At 40.7% G+C, this 19,540-nt stretch overlaps 3 protein-coding genes across 4 annotated transcripts in view; 2 read left to right on the top strand and 1 right to left on the bottom strand.

The window, feature by feature from the left end:
- npas3 (neuronal PAS domain protein 3) overlaps window positions 1–19,219 on the top strand; it is a 370,655-nt gene extending 351,436 nt beyond the window's left edge. For both annotated transcript variants that reach the window (XM_080870618.1, XM_080870619.1), the window contains 3 exons: window positions 5,431–5,578; window positions 7,485–7,600; window positions 14,034–19,219. In XM_080870618.1, coding sequence (XP_080726744.1) covers window positions 5,431–5,578; window positions 7,485–7,600; window positions 14,034–15,658 — 1,889 coding nt within the window. In that variant the 3' untranslated portion in view covers window positions 15,659–19,219. The remainder of the gene's footprint in view (window positions 1–5,430; window positions 5,579–7,484; window positions 7,601–14,033) is intronic.
- Window positions 9,263–10,714, bottom strand: LOC308389607 (ras-related protein Rab-11B-like; the record flags this gene model as incomplete). The annotated part of the gene is made up of 1 exon (XM_080871098.1): window positions 9,263–10,714. A coding segment is annotated over one exon (345 nt), but the record flags the coding sequence as incomplete, so codon positions are not given.
- Window positions 10,718–11,053, top strand: LOC308389606 (ras-related protein Rab-11A-like; the record flags this gene model as incomplete). The annotated part of the gene is made up of 1 exon (XM_080871097.1): window positions 10,718–11,053. A coding segment is annotated over one exon (336 nt), but the record flags the coding sequence as incomplete, so codon positions are not given.
- Window positions 19,220–19,540: the final 321 nt, after the last annotated feature.

The raw sequence follows: 19,540 nt of genomic DNA, 5'->3' as shown, positions 1-19,540 counted from the left end.
ACACCAAATTTGATGTTTCTTAACATGAACAAGGTAAAGTTGTATTGTGGGGTTTTTTTTCAGACCCTAACTGGACAAAAGTTCTGGCGCATCAGCCTTTGTAATTTAAATTTAATCTCTAACACAAACGGTTCTGCTTGGTGGAAATGTTGCTACAGTTGAAAACCACAGGAAGATTTGTGTGATATACCAAAATCAAAATGCTCCATTATCTATAAAAGTGCTAATTTTGGGTGCTACCTTTGAGACAACTAACATTTGGTCTACACTGCTTTCAACTTTTTCACAATCAGTCAATTTATTGAGATCAATTTAATGTGTATTTGTATAGTAGAAGAATAATTAATGAGTCCTTGAACAATAACAGAAACAGGTACAACACACGAAACAGGCCAGAGTCGTAGTAGGTAGAGTTGGCAAGGAGTTGAAAAAAGGTTGAAAAATAGCTAGTAGTTGGGTAGGAAGGTCATTGTCTGTATGGACAGATTATGTATATAATATCTACTTTAACTGTTTCTTCCAGAGTGAATATCGGCTGACAGTAACAGTGCTTTATGTGTGTAGATTGTGTACGCAGCACAGTGTGCAGTGTGCTGGAGTTGTAAGCTTTATGTGACTTTGTGTGTGTGTGTCCTCTTCCATTGGACATGCTGATACACAGAGCTCTCTGAGGACCTGCAGTCATCTGAAAAGGCACCACTGTGTGTGTGTGTGCATTCATTGTGTCGTTATTTACTCTAGCGTACAAACAAAGGAAGGTCACATTCAAGGTGACGTGATCTCACCATCTCTGCCTTAACATGCAAACAAGTTATCCCCCACCCCCACCCCCACCCCCTCCCCCTCTTAGAGAATAGAAAACGAATGAGCACCAGCCGCTCGACCAAAGTCAATTACTGCAGCCCTGGGGATGTCGTCTTAAACAATGCTATTAGTTTCTAATAGTTTTTAATTACTGGCCTTCTTTTTATATAAATCACCCCCTACTTTCTCTCTCTTTTTTTCTCTGTCATCGAAAAAACCTATTTGTGTCCGTAATTAAATGTAGGAGAGGGGTATGAATTTAGCAGCGCTCACGTCTCGTCTCTGACTGTTTCTGTTTGAGCGGCTCCTGATTAATGCCAATACATATTGCTTGAGATAACCATTTAGTGGTTAATTTGGCCAAATTTATTGCCAGTATGCTGTCACATGGCGGAGCACGGGAGGGTGGTGGGTGGGTGGAGACGGTGGCAGTGTGGGGGCCACCTCCTGTGGCCTGAAATATTGTCACAGTGACACAGCGCTATCTGGTGGAGGACAGCAGGAAGTACCAGCTCTGTATTTTAATCTGTTTATTGCACGGGGGGGAGGAGCTCCAACTACTTACTGGTTCAGGTAACAAAAGTAAAACCTGACTTCAGACTTATTTTACTGGCAGAAATAAATATCCAGTGAAGTGCTCTTAGATAGCCAAAATCAATCAAGTAATTGACAAGAGAACACACTTTTGTAGAGTTTGATTTGAATCGATAGAAATATAACTCATTCACCTCACATTAATGGGTGAGGTGAATGATCAGAGAAGACTCTGTATAGAAGATGGCTGTGGCTTTCAGGTCTGAAAAGTTAAACCAATGCAAACGTGCCTTAAACATGCATTCTTTCTAATGGCCAGCAGGGGGTGACTCCACTTGTATGTCCTGGAGGTCCAGCTAGAACTCTAGAAAATACCTCAACTCCTCATAATTCTCTTCAGTAAACACTTTCCTCATGAGTTTGTGGTGTCAGTCAGTAGATTTAAGTCTTAAGGACTATATATAATATATATATGATATGATAAAAACACGGCATGCTCAGCTTGAGGTTTTAAGAAGGGACTTCCTTAACTGGTGGGTGCCATCATAGGCTATGAAAAGACCACTTATGTAGATTTATAGGCTACAGTAAGCAGAAGGGAAAACGGGTTGGGAATTGCTGTGCAATCAACGTCCAGTCCTTGCCTTTGAAATGGTCACTTCAAAGACATTCATGTACTGTCTTCAGACTGACTTTAACAGGTCTGCAATGAGTTTTCAGTTAAACTGTGTCAAAATATTATTTCGTGTCAGATCCCAAGCCATCCCTGCGTTGATGAACATTATGTTACTGTGTCAGTGTGGAAATGCTCGCATCAGTTTTTCTGCACTGTGTGAAATTGAATTGGAGTTATGAATCTTAGATGCTGCCTCACATCACTTAGTTAGAAAACTATGCTATGAGAGCATCTCTGAAGAAATGATACATGTCTAGTTTATTGTCTTTGCAGTTGATGGTACAGCTGCTCTGCTGGACTGATAAAGAGACACTCCTGAATAAAAGAGATCCACACTAACCTGACCGTCATTCTCTACATCATTCATGAACTTTTGGTCCATGGTGCTATGGAACAACTTACAAATATTTTCAAATATTAACTCTTAAACTCTGGTAGTCTCCTGTTGATCTCAATATAAAACAATATATCACTTTCTTTGTAAAGTGATTAACAGAGAAACTGACAAAAAACGGAAACTGACAGCATTCTGCATTTTGAAAAATTGTTACGTTACGTTGTGTGATGGTTGTTCAGTGTGTGCGTACTGCTGAGAAAAGGCCAGGAGAGATTTTGTGTACCAATCTCTATGTAGAAATGTGTATAAAACACTGGAACTCACCATGCTCACTGTAAAAATGAAAACATATTTACAGTGAGTATGTATGTATGCATTTTAGCATCAGGGTTTTCCTTCTCCCTGCTCTGTTGAGTTCAGTTAAGTTCAGTTAATCATACTGACATTTTATTTTTTAATAAAATGCAGGAATGCGTTTGCCTTGGATATAAAAACTAGGAGTCAGGACTAAGTAAAGATTGACATGATAAAGCCAAAGTTAAGGCATGTGTTCACAGCCCTGAGTCACACAGCCATGCCAATTATACCCAGGTGACCCTTAGCCATGCTGCACTAGCCTTAGACTGCTAGGAGGCTTCCTATGATGAATTTCTTTTCACTCTCTGTGTATTTATTCATCACTACTCCAACCAGTTATGGCAGATAGACATTATGATTCTTCCTGGTAAAAGGGAGATTTTAATTCCACTGTCACCAAATGTTTACTAGTGGGTTTCTTACCATATTGGAGGGTCTTCACCTTACAATATAAAGCACCTTGAAGTGACTGTTGTTGTCAACACAAAAACTTAAGTACACCCTTACTGGTTACATAAAATTAAGAGGATAAGTAGCAGCCAAGTGCTAATAATATATGTACTTAATTAGCTGATCATCAACAAGTGCGAGGACCTCTTTAAAATCAGAAGTTTTGGCAGTGTGCTTATCTAGAATATTCAGTTTACAACAAACAAAATAAAACAAGGTTTTTCAATCGTCCAGTAAAAATCCCAAACTCAGCCGGATTAAAATGCTGTGGAAACTCAGGAGATCCACCAAAATCGTGGTTGGAAGTAATTATTGCAGTCCTACATATGAAAAGAAAAGACTCTGTACTAGCCATAAAGTCTCTTATGTGTGGACTACAAATTTTAACATCTATTTAAGCCAATAGAACTCAAAATTATATAAAGAAGTATATAAAACCGGTCCAAACAGGATTCATTATGGGCTGTCAGGAAAAAAGTAATACAAGAAAAATACTCAATCTACAGTTAATATCTCAGCTTGGATCCTGAGAAAGCATTTAATCAAGTTGATTGGCTGTTTCTGGAACAAACACTGATAGAAATAAGATATAAGATAGAAATAAGATATGGAGAAATATTTGCTACTTGGATTAATGCACTTTATAAAAATCCTAGGTCAAAAGTTAGGCTTAACAGTTGTTGTTCTGATTCATTTATGGTGGAAACGGGTGTGAGGAAAGGGAGACTCATTATCACCAATTCTCTTTATTGGCTTTATAGGCTCTTACTTTTTCTTTTGGGACTTTAGAGAAACATATGGCTCAGACCAGAGGTACATTTTACGGATACTCCTATTCATTGCTGGGAAAATGAGAACTCTGAAGTGGAAGAAAACAAAACCACCATCCATAACTCAGTGGATACAGAGAATGAATAAGTCTACATAATAGAACAAATGACTGCAAGTCTGCAACTGAAGAAGGGAAAGAACTAAAGAAGAGTGTGCCAGAATTCCTCTGCTATTACATGAGAGACTGATAAAGTCATAGATAAAGAATGAAGTCTTCCTCATCACTGCTAATTTACCACATGCTAAACTTTAGAAAGGTAAGCTTTACATTCAATTCAATTTTATTTATATAGAACCAAATCACAACAATTACAATTGATATTGTAAGGAAAAGATCCTACAATAATACAGTGAAAACCGAGACAACTCCAACAAAAAAGTGAACCCCTTTAAGCAAGCGCTTTGGCGACAGTGGGAAGGAAAAACAAAGGGACGACCATCTGCTACGACCGGTTGACACACTGTAGAAGAGAGACAGAGATAAATAATAGATAAGATTAAATGCAGTGTGGTTTATAAATAAAAAGTGAGTGAAAACAGTGAATGAAAAAGAAACACTCACTGCATTTTAGGAAGTCCCAGCAGCCTAGACCTACTGCAACATAACTAAGGGTGGATTCAGGGTCACATTATCGAGCTCTAACTATATGTTTTATCAAATAGGAAAGTATTAAACCTAATCTTAAAAGTAGAGAGGGTCTCTGTCTACTGAATCCAAACTTGAGGCTGGTTCCACAGAAGAGGGACTTGAAAGCATGCGCCTTTAAATATCCTTGTAACCACAAGTAAGCCTGCAGTCTGAGCATGAAGTGCTCTTATTGGGTGATATGGTGCTATAAGGTCATTAAGATAAGATGGTGCCTGATTATTCAAGACCTTGTATGTGATGAGAAGTACATGATTGTGTACTGTCAGAATGTCACAGCAATAGGATATTTCAGCATTCACGTTTCATAAAAACTTGATGTCATGCTTTGAGTGTGTTATTTCAAACCTATGGGAAGCACATGGATACATGAACAGGCAGTGCTGCACACACCCACACAGATACGGAGAGAGCAAGAGAGGCTGGCAGTGTGTGTTGGTCTGATTAATGACGGCACCAGCAGAGCAGCTCTGAGCCAGCTGTCACATAACATCTGATGACTGCCTCCCTCCCTCTCTCTCTCTCTCTCTCTCTCACTCACACACACACACACACACACACACACACACACACACACACACACACACACACACACACACACACACACACACACACACACACCTCTCAGTCTTTGTTTCTCTCGCACCTTCCACCCATCCAAACTCCCCTGTCCTTTATCCACTTTTTTTGCCTTTTCGTTCTCTCCTCTGACGAACTATCTGTAAAGACACAACATCAAAGAGAAAACGCAGTGAAATAACAAACATCCTTTCTTGCTTTCTTTCTCTGTCTCAGTGATGAATAAAGGCCAGAGTGTGACAAAGTATTACCGGTGGATCCAGAAGAATGGTGGTTACATCTGGATCCAGTCCAGTGCCACCATCGCTATCAATGTGAAAAACGCCAGCGAGAAGAACATCATCTGGGTCAACTACGTTCTCAGGTCAGAGGTCGACAATGTGATAATGATCTTGTGGTACAATGGTATGGTGGAACAGTCCAAAAAATTACCTCCTACCTCTTTTTTCTTATTGCTTTTCCTTGATCTCTGTGGAAACATTAGGAGGTCAAGGAGAGTTTATCAAAACTCATTCAAAAGAAGTAAAAGAGAAGCTGCTCAGAGAATCCAGATGTATGTATACTAGACTCTTAAACAAATGCAGATGTCCAGAAAATGGAGAGTTTTACAGGGACAAGAGCCTCTGCAGATTAATTAAAGAAACAAAGCCAATGAAATGAACTAAATCACATTTTCTTATTTTTTCCTGCTTGAGAGTGATCCAGTGTAACTCCTTTTCTTGTCCCTGTTTTCTACGGCCAACGAAACCTAAATGGGGACATCTATCACTTATCCCAGTTGACCTGACATAATAATGAATTAATGAATTGCATAGCTGGCAATGCAAAAGCACACATTTCTAATGCAAACTAAATTGTAGCCATCCTATCATATAATGTAAGCTGAAAAATAATACAACTGTGATTTGGTGGTTGAAGAATGTGATGAACTGTTTCAGTTAAATTCACCAGACCAAAGTTTCAGCCAAACATCATTACAACATCAGTTTTTTTCTAATTTACATAGAGGTGCAAAGTACTGTAGATTAATATCATACAGAAATTAATAAAGCCAGCTTTCATTGACTATTTTGTTTTACTTTTAAAGAATAGACAGACATAGGCATTACTTTATAAAAACATTTGCATCCTCCCCATTTTACTTTATAATGCATTCACGATTGGAGCCATGTTATTATAAATTATACATTATAGCCAGGGGGGCACATAAGTGGTCCGCAGGTGCACATTCGCTGTCAAAATAAAAGACGCGCACCAGATAAGAAGTTGCAACGTGCGTTTGCGTCCATATAAAAGGCGCTGTTTTTGTCCGCTAGAGTGGGATTTTCATGGCACATTCTGCACCACATCTCTGTGCGTTCATCATTTGTTTGAAGCCAGCTCACCTCCAGCAACCACTTTTCCGAGAATACGTGCTTCTTTTGCGGTTCGGACTCCTTCTGACATTTCTTTGGAGGTGGAGGAACACCAAAGTAATTGCTTAAAGGAGTTTGCTTCTTCGACATCTTTAAGAGTTCTAAACAAATATCTGTCGTCCTCCAGAAAATCTTATCAGAATCAGAATCAGAATACTTTATTGATCCCTGGGGGAAATTATTTTTTGTTACAGTGCTCCATTTTAAACCAACATTAAGACAAGACAGACAATACGCTAACTAAGAATAGTACAATATATACATATATATACATACATACATACATAAGTCACTTATAAATAAATATTTGGAAAAGAAACATGTGTAGCTGTAGCAGCAAACAGTGTGTTAAGTGGATGCGTTGTACAGGGAGATGGCCACAGGCAGGAATAATTTCCTGTGTCGTTCAGTGGTGCTTTTCGGTAATCTCAGTCTCTCACTGAACGAGCTCCTGTGACTGACCAACATGTCATGGAGTGGGTGGGAGGTGTTATCCAACATTGTCTTTATCTTGGACAGCATCCGCCTCTCCGACACCACCTTGAGGGAGTCCAGCTCCATCCCCACAACATTGCTGGCCTTACGGATCAGTTTATTAAGTCTGTTGGCATCTGCGACCCTCAGCCTGCTCCCCCAGCATGCAACAGCATAGAGGATCGCACTGGCCACCACAGACTCATGTGCGCAAACGCGCGTTGCAACTTCTTCGCGTCGTGTCTTTTATTTTGACCGCACCTGCGGACAACTTATGTGCACCCCTGATTATAGCTGACATTTATTTTCATTAGATTTGACCAAGGCAATCGATGAACAAACGTTTCTTCTGTCACTGACAAATTTTCTGTGTCTTTGCAGTAATCCAGAGTATAAAGACACACCCATGGACATTGCCCAGCTGCCAAACCTGCCTGAGAAAGCTTCAGAGTCCTCTGAAACTTCAGACTCTGAGTCCGAGTCCAAAGAAAACTCAGGTGGGTAGAAAAGGGAGAACAGAGGAGCAACATATAGTTGCTAAAAAAAAAAAAAAAGGTTTTACATATAGTTGATATATTTGACAATATTTGGAGTAATCTGCTGGCCTCTAGTGCATAGCCTGAGTCCTGCCATCATTTTCTTCAGCCACAGTTTGAAGAAGAGCAAAGATTAAAAAGCCGTATGAGTTCTGCTTACCATCATGTCCATTCAGTCACGTTTTAATGGAGATAGGCATCAGCGTCATTTATATTTTGTGTATTCTTTTCTTTTTTTTGTTTTTGCTCCTCTGGATTCCGTTGGATCTAGAGGGCCTCTGACAAAACTGATCTTATCCCAAACGCAACAGCTCCTAGATGGCAAAGCCTATGTAAAATAAAAAGAGTGAACCAAAAAGATATAAATCAGATCATATTCTTACATTGTATAAATATTAGAATAGTTACAATATTGCACAAAATGCTTCTAAAACCTACATGATTCCTTAACAGCACCTGTTCAAATACAACCAGAAAAAAGAAATATGGTTTGAAGAAGAGAAGCCAAAGATATTTTATCAGCTGGTGCCAGTGTGCTGACTTTGCCAGGCTGAAATGTCTTGAATGCCAACAGCTGCAGGGACTGGGCGCTCACTGGCAGTGTTGCAAACTGCGACAAAATGACAAAATGACAAAATATGGTACAGCTGCACAGCATCACACAATGCCTCCAAACTTCACACATCACAAAATCCTGCAAAATGCCTCAAATAAAGGCCACAATACACAAACACCCTCCAAGAAATGCACCAAAATGGCACAAAGGAAAAAAACTGTGAAATAACACATTCTGCTCATCGTTGGAGATCTGCAAATCACAAAGGTTTAGGCGATGCCATCTCAGTCCTGTAGGCAGGGGAATCTTCTTTTGTGTGAAAAACAATTCTAGAAAATATTTTTAAATGAATAACATTTCTTCAGGGATAAATTCTGTGCTACTACTTTTTCTTTGTGTGTAGTTTAGGTCATAAAACAGCTTAATTACAATATTTGACAGTGAGTACTAAAACAGGAGACTATAATAAATAAACCCTTGACACTACAGACACTGTAGTGCTGCTGTTAGTTTGAAATTTATTTTGTTCCCACTACAGAGGCTGTCCAAACTTCGTAGTCCCATTGATTCGCTGCAACAGATCAGTAAAGAAACACGATTACAGACCTCGATACAAAATGCTGGAATAACATCTGGAAGCAGAAGATATTGTATTAGACTAAGAAAAAGGGAGCTCTGTTCAGTGAATGCACTTGTCAGCAGTCTTGAGTCATTTGTTTGTACAGACATGGCACACCAAAAATGAAGGAGGGCTTTGCCGTAAACCTAAAAAGCAACACTCAGCTTCTCAGATTCTTGGTATAACATTGTCTGCACACGCACAAGTACAAACTTCATCAGTCTTATATGTCAGCTGAGGGGATAAAGACTTCTCTCTCTCAGGTTTGCCTACTTGTATTTCTTTATTGGATACAGAGAGGTAAGAAACTTCCTTGAAATTTTAACTCAGGCTAGTCATTTCATATCGTGTCAGAGCAAACCAGCTGATAAAACTTCCAGCCAACCACTCTGACAACTACCATTTTATTTTTTTTTTTTTTTTTTTTTTTTTTTTTTTTTTTGTGGGGAGTATTTATTTATTGGTTTTCCACAGATAATGTTCTGAGTTTACAAACTTTTATCAATTCCTGTTCAACAGTTAGGATTAATGACAGCAATGGCTTATTCGGTACAGAAATGTTACAATTTCAACTTCATTTTTCCTTTTCTGTCAGCATTGTTTTCCTTACAGGTAGCAAAATGCTACCTGATGAAAATTTTATGCCATCCTGAAATATAAGGTTCCACTGAAATAACTGGACTCTAGTGCAAAAAACCCCAATCTAATTCTGAAATTAAAGTTTGACATCATACACCACAACTTATAACAATGAATCTCCTGTGGACCGTTACACATTTGTTGCAAATAGCCTGGACCTTTTAGCAATCACCTGCAAGCATAACATCCTTGAACACGGTGAAATGAGCTTCCCCAAAACTGATTCTGATAGTTTCCTTTGGTATGTTTGTGTACTAAACTAAAATTCATTCACTCACACACACAAAAACAAAAATGTGTCATGTGTTTCATGCTTGCCTATAATGAGTCAGTCATTCATAGCCAGTCTGGTCCCAAGCTCATGCTAATTTCATGCCAGAGTGGGCACACAGCACAAAAGAGGAAAATTAAAATTAAAGAGGCAACCAGAAACTCTTGACAGACCACACATCAGCACTCCAAACGAACCTTCCTCTCATCTCCTCTTCTGCACCCACATTGCAAGACAGGCAGAATCAGGTCAACCCCACATGAAAATGAGACTCCACTATAGCAGATTAGGCTGAGAAAAGGAACCGAGTAAAAACACCTCTGAGCACTCATAAACAGGCCTACCGATTCCTCGCCACTCCTTCAGCAGGAGTGGGTCAATAGGATCATCACCTAGTGAATTAAAAAGAGATTGTAGTTAACAGCTTAACAATCGTCTTTCTTCTCAGTTTTCGTATTTTAGACAAGTTGTTTTGACACGGGACTCAGACGAACAAAGAAGAAAACAGCATAAAGGAATGTCAAATCTAAGAGTCTCTGTGTCAAACACTTCTGAACCCATGAGGGTAAGATGACAGCATCTGACAGTAGAAGGGAAAAGAGAAAACTCTGACACAAAGTCAACCAGAAAAAGAAAAAAGGAGGGTCACAGGCTTTGGCAGCAGGGGAGTTTGTTGCCCCTCTGCCCATCCATGGTTGGGGGGACACTTATGTCCACTACATTGTTGCCTGGAGAATCTTCGTGTGCAGATCTGTCTGATATTTGCTTCTGAGATACGATACGGTAGATTTCTGTGAGAATGCTCTTGAATGCTTCTTCTACGTTAGTGGAGTCCAAGGCTGAAGTTTCAATAAATGAAATAGTGTTCTTTTCTGCAAATGCTCGGGCCTCATCAGTGGGCACGGCCCTGAGATGTCGAAGGTCGCTCTTGTTTCCAACCAGCATGATGACGATGTTGTTGTCAGCGTGGTCCCTCAGCTCCTTCAACCAGCGGGAGCCCGAGACGATGAATACGACTACCTGTTCAAAGTTGTACTAATTGGAGACTCTGGAGTGGGGAAGAGTAATCTGCTGTCCCGTTTCACAAGAAATGAGTTCAACTTGGAGAGCAAGAGCACCATCGGGGTGGAGTTTGCAACCCGCAGCATTCAGGTGGACGGCAAGACGATAAAAGCTCAAATCTGGGACACAGCTGGGCAGGAGCGCTACAGAGCCATCACCTCAGCGTATTATCGGGGCGCAGTCGGGGCTCTCCTAGTTTATGATATTGCGAAGCACCTGACGTACGAGAATGACAACTACCATTTTAACCATTTTAGGCTTGACTGATGAGGTAAAGACCCTGCAATAATATGTTGGGGCTGTTGTTGTAATTTGGTGCTATATAAATAAATTGTTTTAGACCTCGAATCGGCATTAAAAAAACATGACTGTATAGTGTTTTTAATAAACCAAAATGCCCGATGGCATCTGGTGCTTAAGAGGTATTAATTCTAAATTTTGAATTTGAAAATCAAAACTAGAACCCCGAATTGGATAAGCGGGAGGTAATAGATTGATGGAGAAGCCAAAACTTTCTGTTAAATGTTTTGGAAACTGTTCACTAGATTAAACAAATTCATCAGAATCAATTTACTAGATACACAAGGATGCCTCACAGGTGATAACCTGAGATCTTGAAAACACTGATATCTGAATTCAGATCTAGAAACAGAAAACAAGGATTTTATTCACCTTGTGTCACCAGCATTTTAAGCAGCAGATAATAGTGAAGGAGACAAAGCTCAAAGCAGTGTCATTACAGCTGAATTTAAAGCAAGCCTGGGCCTCCACCTTGAGCGTAATATTATCAAGTCCACCAGCCTGTGCTGGCATGATGGGAATCAGTGCCAGCTGTTATTCTTGCTGGAGGAGAGTGGTTCTGGCACACTGTTGGCTGTAAACTGACGCCAGCTGCTGCAGGAAGTGTCCAGCTTCAGCTCCAACAGGCCTGCGATGCCCCAGTTTGACATATTTTAAAATGAGATATCTGCTCTTTGACATTTGTTCTCTTAAGATGCAATGTATGTACAGAAGGAGAGCCTATGAATAAAGATGTCTAAAATGGCAAACAAAGTTATCTTTACCCCCCTCCCCCCCCCCCTTTTTTTTTTTGTGGGGCAGAATACAGCAGATTGTCTGTCACATGCAAAATTGGCATACCATAATCTAATAAGTTTTACTTAGCCTACGTTACTACTGTGAATTATTACAACAATATGGATTAATCCGCAGCTGAAAATCCTTCCCATCAAATACCTCCTGATTCACAAATAAGATAAATAAAAAATTGAAGTAATGTAAAAATGCATGCTCAGTGTCGTTGCCAACGACACTGGGACAGAAGAGCAGCAGTGTTGTGTATTAACTAGCCTTGTCAGATGCATTTACAGAGAAACCAGTCAGAATTAAATAAGAAAATGAGCAGCATAATTCAAGATGTCCTCGACCTGATAGCACTATCCAAAGATTGGGTATCAGATACGCATACTGCCAAAAGTATTCACTCACCCATTCAAATGACTGAGTTCAGGCGATCCAGTCACTTCCATGACCACGTAAAATCAATCACCTAGGCATGCAGACTGCTTCCACAAACATTTGTGAAAGAATGGGCCACTCAGAGGAGCTCAGTAAATTACAGAATATTACCAACTTTCTGAGTTAAGAGCTTCTGTGAAAAGAACTCTTATCGGCTGAGCAAGACTTTTTGAACAATTTCATACTGCCAACTTTATGGGAACAGTTTGGGGATGTACCCTTCCAGTTCCAACAGGACTGCACACCAGTGCACAAAGCAAGGTCCATAAAGACATGGCCTGCACAAAGTTCTGACCTCAACCCAATAGAACACCTTTCAGATGAATTAGAGCAGAGACTGTGAGCCAGGTCTTCTTCTCCAATATGAGTGTCTTACCTTACAAAAGCACTTCTGGAAGAATGGTCCAAAATTCCCATAAAGACGCTCCTAAACCTTGTGAAAAGCCTTGGTAAAATGGTATATGTGGTTCTTATACAGTGCTTTTCTACACTACCCGCACACTCAAAGTGTGCTATACAATATATTCTCAGAAGAGCTGTAGCTGTTATAGCTAAACCCCGTGGATTAAGAATGGGATGTCACTCAAGTTTTGTGTGTGAAGGCAGACAAGTGAATACTTTTGTCAATATAGTGTATTTCACAGTGTAGTTGTTGAAATGTCTTCTTCATGTGATCTCATGGTCTATGAAAATACTTGACTCCATTTTATTGTGAAATGATATTTCATTTATATTGAACCTCCCTGGTTGGGAGGAACCTTTAAGACTACCGGTCCATTTTTAATTTTCAGGCTTGGAATACATCTGTTTTGCTTGGAAAGCACACTTAATGGAGATACAAGGTTTCCCCCAGACAAAGCAATTGAGTCGACATTTCGGATGCCATTAGGGAGTCTTAGCTCTGCCAGCTGGGCAGCCGCTGGCCTGGCCTATGTGTGTGCTGGCAGAGTTTAAAGTGTGTATGTGTTGTGTGTGTAATGGGTTAGACAGAGCCAACATGCCTGAACAGAAGCAGCTACGGATACTGAGCACACATCAGTGCATCCAGAAAACAACACATGGAATACCTGTCCTGAAAAATGTAAGGGGGCATGCAGAATTACGCAGGTATTCAATGGCAGTGTTGGCAAGTCAGTCTGACACACTCACTGGATGGAGTGCCAAGACACTTGTGTTTCCAAGAGTATAAATCTTATTGGTTTTTTTAGGGAAACTCTTCACTGTTACAACATCAGGATAAATTTTTCCACAACATTGGAGCATAATTTTTATGTCAGTGCATCAAAGTTTTTGATTCACTCCATATCAAAGCAATTAACAAATCTAATGATTTTCTTTTCCATTACTAAAGCCACACCTCTATATCATGAATGTGAGTTCACATGGTTCAGATGGTTAATGGACTGTAATTAACAAGTAAATTAATGGTTGAAACTATGGTGCACAGCATTAGTTCAAGCAGGTTATGAAGTCAGGATCTGCCACAGTTCCCTTCAGCAGCACTGGCTGCATTTGCAAATCACTTTGCAACCCATTCCTGCAAAAGCTCTTCCCTTCATGCTGTGTTTGACTACATCATCAATTTTATGTGTTCATGCAGTGTCTTGTTGCTGCTCTGGGAAGATATCATACTGCCAAATATTAAGAATCTACTTATGTCTAGAATGGTTTCGACTGTAACTGGAATCTTCTTTTTCTGCATTATAAACAAATTTTTTTTTTTCGACAGACAACGAGAACACCAAGGCAGAGGAGAAGCCCGGCCACCAAACAGAACACAGTGAGGACCCAGAGACAGACAGCAAACGTCAGCAGCAACCCGGCCAGTCACACTGTTCATCTGAACAAGAAATGAAGCGCCAAGAAGAAGGAGATAGCTCAAGTAACCCTGAGAGCCAGGACAGTGATGACAGTCTGGAACCTTCAGATGGAGAGGGTGAGGAGCAAGAAGAGGCTGGCAGAGGAGGGGGAGGGGGAGGTGGAGGCAGGTTGGGAAGGTTAGCAGGGCTTGGAGGATTAGGGAGTCTGGGTGCCATCGGTGGACTGGGTAACCTAGGTGGGCTTCATATTAAAGTAGAGCACTACGGAGAAGGGGAAGACGTACAGCTGCGTAGCTCCCAAACGTCTTCATCAGAAGAGGAAGGAGAAGAAGAAGAGGAGGATGAAGAAGATGACGAGGATGACAATGGGTGCGTGCAAGATTGTGACAGTGTCAATGCTGGTAGCAAGCTGCAGAAAAGGCGAAAGAGGAGGAAAGTGCAGAAATGGGATGGCTCACGAAGCAGGAGGCTTCGTCTGTCTTCAACTACACCCAGTCCCATAGCAATAGGCGATACCACTCCGCTAGTCGACCCCTCCCAAGCCACAACCGCAACCTCCACCCATCTCTTAGCCTCATCTGGCTCCCCAAACAGTGCAAATGCAGCATCCTCAGTTCTGAAGATTAAGACAGAGATGGCAGAACCAATAAACTTTGACAATGACAGCAGCATCTGGAACTACCCTCCCAACAGGGAAATTTCCAGAAACGAGTCTCCATACAGCATGACCTCCAAGCCATCTGCTCCAGGGAGCCATGAGACCTTCCCCTCACCACAGGGAGGATCTCTCCAGGTAGCCATTCCTGACTCTGTCCTCACCCCTCCTGGAACTGAGGGAGGAGCAGGAGGAGTGAGGAAACCCCCTTACAATGGAAGCTCAGCCCCATCCTCTGCCTCCAGCGCTGTAAGCTTAGCTCCTCCTTCCAGCGCCTCCTCTGCCGACCCCCTATCTCCTCCCCTTTCTGCATCCCCACGGGACAAGCAACAAGGCACTCCCACCACCTCTTCTTCCTCATCTTCTTCTTCATCCTCCTCAACCTCTTCTTCTTCACTACTGTACTCTGGGGACCTTGAAGCACTTCAGCGCCTGCAAGCTGGTAACGTGGTGCTTCCGCTGGTCCACAGAGTCACAGGTACTCTGGCCTCCACCAGCACGACAGCTCCACGGGTCTACACCACTGGGACCATCAGGTATGCGCCAGCGGACGTAACTCTGGCTATGGCACAAGGCAACCTCCTCCCTAATGCTGCCATGAACTTTGTTGACGGCTCAGGGTTCGGCCTGGACCCTAAGACACCCATGGAGATGCTCTACCATCATGTCCACAGGCTCAACATGTCTGCTGCGGCAGCTGCTGGCCCCTTTGTCGGATCTCCTACTGCCACAGGTGGGAACGGTGCCCTTGGAGGTCAGATGCCAACAACAGCCAATGTTTTCACCACAGCAGAGGGACTGTTCTCAACGCTACCATTCCCAGTGTACAGCAACGGGATCCATACCACGCAGACAACACTGGAGAGGAAGGAGGATTAGCAGAAAGTATCCAAGACCGCATTACTGTGTTTTCGGAATCAACAACTGTGTCAAAGACTGCTCACTAGTAAATAAAAATGAAAGACTATTTACTTGTTTTATCAACACGGTTTAGCACTGTGTTTCCGAGAGAAGAGAAAGGAAAGGGAAGGATGACAGATGTACTCTAGCACTTTGAATCTCAGAAACTGAGCTTGCGTAACAGACGTGACCCTCAAACTTGTCCCCCTTTTCTATCTGTTTTCTCTCTCCTCCTCATCCTCTTCTCCTCTCTCAGTCTCTCGCTTTGCTCCCGTTTCTTGCGATCAGCAACTCTTTTCTCTTGAACAAACAAAAACCAGACTATTCTTTATTGTAAAGAACCCCTTTTTTGCCTACAGAGAATTCATATTGCCTAAGGACTCAGTTGGAGCCTGATGGGGATAATTTTTATTATTTGACTTGTTTCTGTTGCATCTTTATAAAGATGTGGATTGTGTGTATTTAAAGGAGGACGGTACAGGGATTTGTAACAGACAGAGAACTCTATGTGGCGTTCCTTCTTATGTATCTTGATGTGATCAAGGCTTGAAAAGAACGTTTTTAAACCGAGAGGACGGTGCTCTCTTGCGCCCCACAAAGGTCTCAGAGATAATCTTTTGAAAAAAGGTTTTTTGAGAAAGTTTCTCAATTGAGGGAATAGTTTAGTGAATTAATGCTGTTTTTTTCTTTTACTTTTATCCTTTTTTTTATATATATAAAATATTCTAGCTCAGATTTCACTTACGAATCAAGCATTAAAAAGAAAAACAAAAAAAAGCTATTTCAGCCGGGTAATGACCTGTGAATTATCGAATGTTACTACTTCCTCTTTTATCCCAGGAGTTTACCTACAGGTCTCGCACCAAACATAGCCTCCTCTACATCTCTTCCCATCTCAATCTGTCGCTCTCTCTCTTATCTTTCACGCTGTCTGCCTGACCTTTCATGTTTCTGTCCACATTTCTTCCTGTCAATTCTACAGATTTGTGGTGCTACCGACCGTCCAGTAACCCTGATTCAGCTGGCTGATGTGGGTACTGTAAACAAACCCACAGCTCGTTGATAGACTGATATCATTTTTTTATTTTTTAGAGGGGGGAAAGATTTTAAAGTTTGTTTTTGTTTGTTTGTTTGTTTGTTTTTCTGACCTTCAGGAAAGTCAGAAACACAGGAAAAACCTGTAAATCAGCAACATTATCTCCATGTTTCACCTACATGTCCCTCTCCATTCTGATTGGGCCACAAGGGGCAGCGCAACATGGAGTTGATTGGTTGAATTTTAGGCTGTACAGTGTTGTTTTTATTTGTATGTATTTTTTTTAACTTAATCACATTAAATGCTCAGTGAGACTGAGTCTAATTAGCTAGCAGCACTAACTTAAGAAATGAATGTTGACAACCTTGACCGGTTCTTGTTTAATCACTGTTTTGTTATGCAGTTACTTTATTCCTTGCTCCCCCCCCCCCCCCCCTCTCCTCCCCTTCTTCTTCCTTAACCAGAACCACCTCCGCAAGATTTTCCTAAAAAAAAAAAATCCACTCTCTTCCATCTCATCGCCGGACCCTGTGATTAAAAACCACATATCAATAAGGAGATTGTAATAAAGACATGCATTTTCAATCAATCTATCAAACAATCAATCTAATAACTATAAGAAAAAAATGAATATGCGTTTTTTTTTTTTTTGAGGAAGAAAAAAATCACATTCCTTTAAACAATGTTGTCTTTGTCATTGTTCTTGTGTTTCGTGTTCTTTTCTTCCCCGAGTCTACGTTGCCAAAAAAGAGAAAAAAAAGAATTGCTTAATCTCACAAGTTTAGTGTTTGAAAAGCACTGTGATTCTTGTTCATTTGTGTTTTTATTTCTTCTACTTTTTTGGTAATAAGAGAAAAAAGAGGATAAGTAATAATTAAAACAGTATAAAAACTGTCACACCATCCATCTTTTTAAAGCTGACAGCCCCGTTTTTGCCATCCTGCCATCCTTATTACCCAGTGTGATTAAGACGTAAAAATGTGTTACCAATGTGTTTAGTGTCACTGGCTGTCAAAAAGTCTTTCATGGCGACTTCTCTCTCTGTGTGTGTTGACTATATGCAGTATATACTGAGCTACTGTAGCTGTTTTTGTCCTTTGTCTTCTCTGTGCTCTATCTCTAGTGTGGGGGAAAGGAGAGGGGAGGGGCTAGAGGGAAAAGGAGGTGGAGTCTATGGGATGATTGACATCCCCCCCAAAAAACAACAGCTCCTTGTCTCTCTTACTCCTTCTCTTTGTCCTTCTCCCTCTATCAGCAGTCTTAGTGAAACCAGTGGAGGTTCGTGGAATTTCGTGTTCGGTGGCCTTTGCAAAAAGCAAAAAAAAAAAAAAAGTTTGCAGAGTCCACCTTTTCTTTCGCTGCTTCCTTTTTGTCTTTGTAAAACCTTTTGATCTTGTTTTCTAATCCTTCTCTATCTTTCTCTCTGCTATTGCTTTTTGCTGTTGTGTAGTCTTATACAAACCTCTTTATCTCACTGTCTTTTCTCTCAGAGATGAAAAGATTCTCTAACTAGCTCAAAGGTTTATGGAGCCATGTTTTTGCCACTAAGGAATTCTGGGAATCAAAGTTTCCTGCTATTATTAGATAACTAATAAATATTTACAGTATATTAGAAACAAATTATGACAAAGAAAAGCCTAAAGTAAGATTTTAGCTGTAGATTTATGACCCAGACAAATGCCTCAGCTGTGAAACCTTTTCCCAGGATCCCTTTGGGCTTCTTGTGTGCATTGGGTGTATTTCATTGGTTCCCACCAAAACTTGTTGACTTCCTGCGCAAACTTCTCTCACGGGACAAACAAAGTTAAACAAGTGGTTCATGGGGGAAGAAAAAAAAATCACGGTAGTCTTTCAGGACACGTAATAAAAAATGATTTTAAAGATTTCTAAAATAACTAAAAGAAGAAAAAAATATTTCGCACTATAAATCTATTTTTATAGGTGTTTTGGAAAACTGAACTGCATGTTTAGTAAGTTTGTCCGATGCATTTCTCATAGTCGAACCCTCGTTTTTTGTTGTTCTGTTTGTTTTTATTTTCAGTTGAGCAGTTTCTTTTTTCTTCTTCTTCTGTTTTCAAAGTCTGTCGAGCCCAGTCTGTTATCAAACCGACCCGGGCCTCTCATCACCCCTTCACATCAGGAAAACCAATCTGTAGGTTGTGTGCTGTCTGTGAAGAATCGATGTCTTGTTACTGCAACTAATGTGTACAACAACGAAACAAATCCAGGTTAAGAAATTGAACAATGTGCTTATTTTTTTTTTGCGCTCAAGTAAGAGGAATGTGGTTTGGGCCACCCGACCTGCCAGTTTATTGTCGGGTTGTTTGTGGTTGAATGTTAAATTTGTCATTTTGGGAGCATTTTGCTGCTCCTCTAGATTTTAGCATTTTCTACCTTTTGGCAGTTTTGCATGAAAAGTGGGGGGATGGGGCATAGGTGAATGACGCTGCTGCCCCGTTTGGTAAAGAATCGGGCACGAGATATAGTGTAGGTGGTGATGACAGCGGTGGGTGTTGATAGTGGTGCGGGGTGGGTGGGGGAATACATAACTCAGACGAAAACCAGGAAATACACCCACATGTAACAAAAAACCAAACAGCCAGTCCAAGCTGTTTCAATGTTTTTTCTGTGTTTTATGTCGAAGAATGAAAACTTTGCTGGTGATTTTAAAAACTTAAAAACCTTAATCACATCTGCTGTCAAAAATACATAGTGTTTAAGAAATACAAATATTGAAAAATCACTTCATTTACCTGTGAAAAAACTGTGTCTGTGTTTTTAACTATTTCTTGTACAATTATACAGATTCTTTTATGAGGAACTTG

This window comes from Rhamphochromis sp. 'chilingali' (assembly GCF_963969265.1).
Source record: "Rhamphochromis sp. 'chilingali' genome assembly, chromosome: 21".
Taxonomy (NCBI): Eukaryota; Metazoa; Chordata; class Actinopteri; order Cichliformes; family Cichlidae; genus Rhamphochromis; species Rhamphochromis sp. 'chilingali'.
This window is presented reverse-complemented; position numbering and strand designations above follow the sequence as displayed.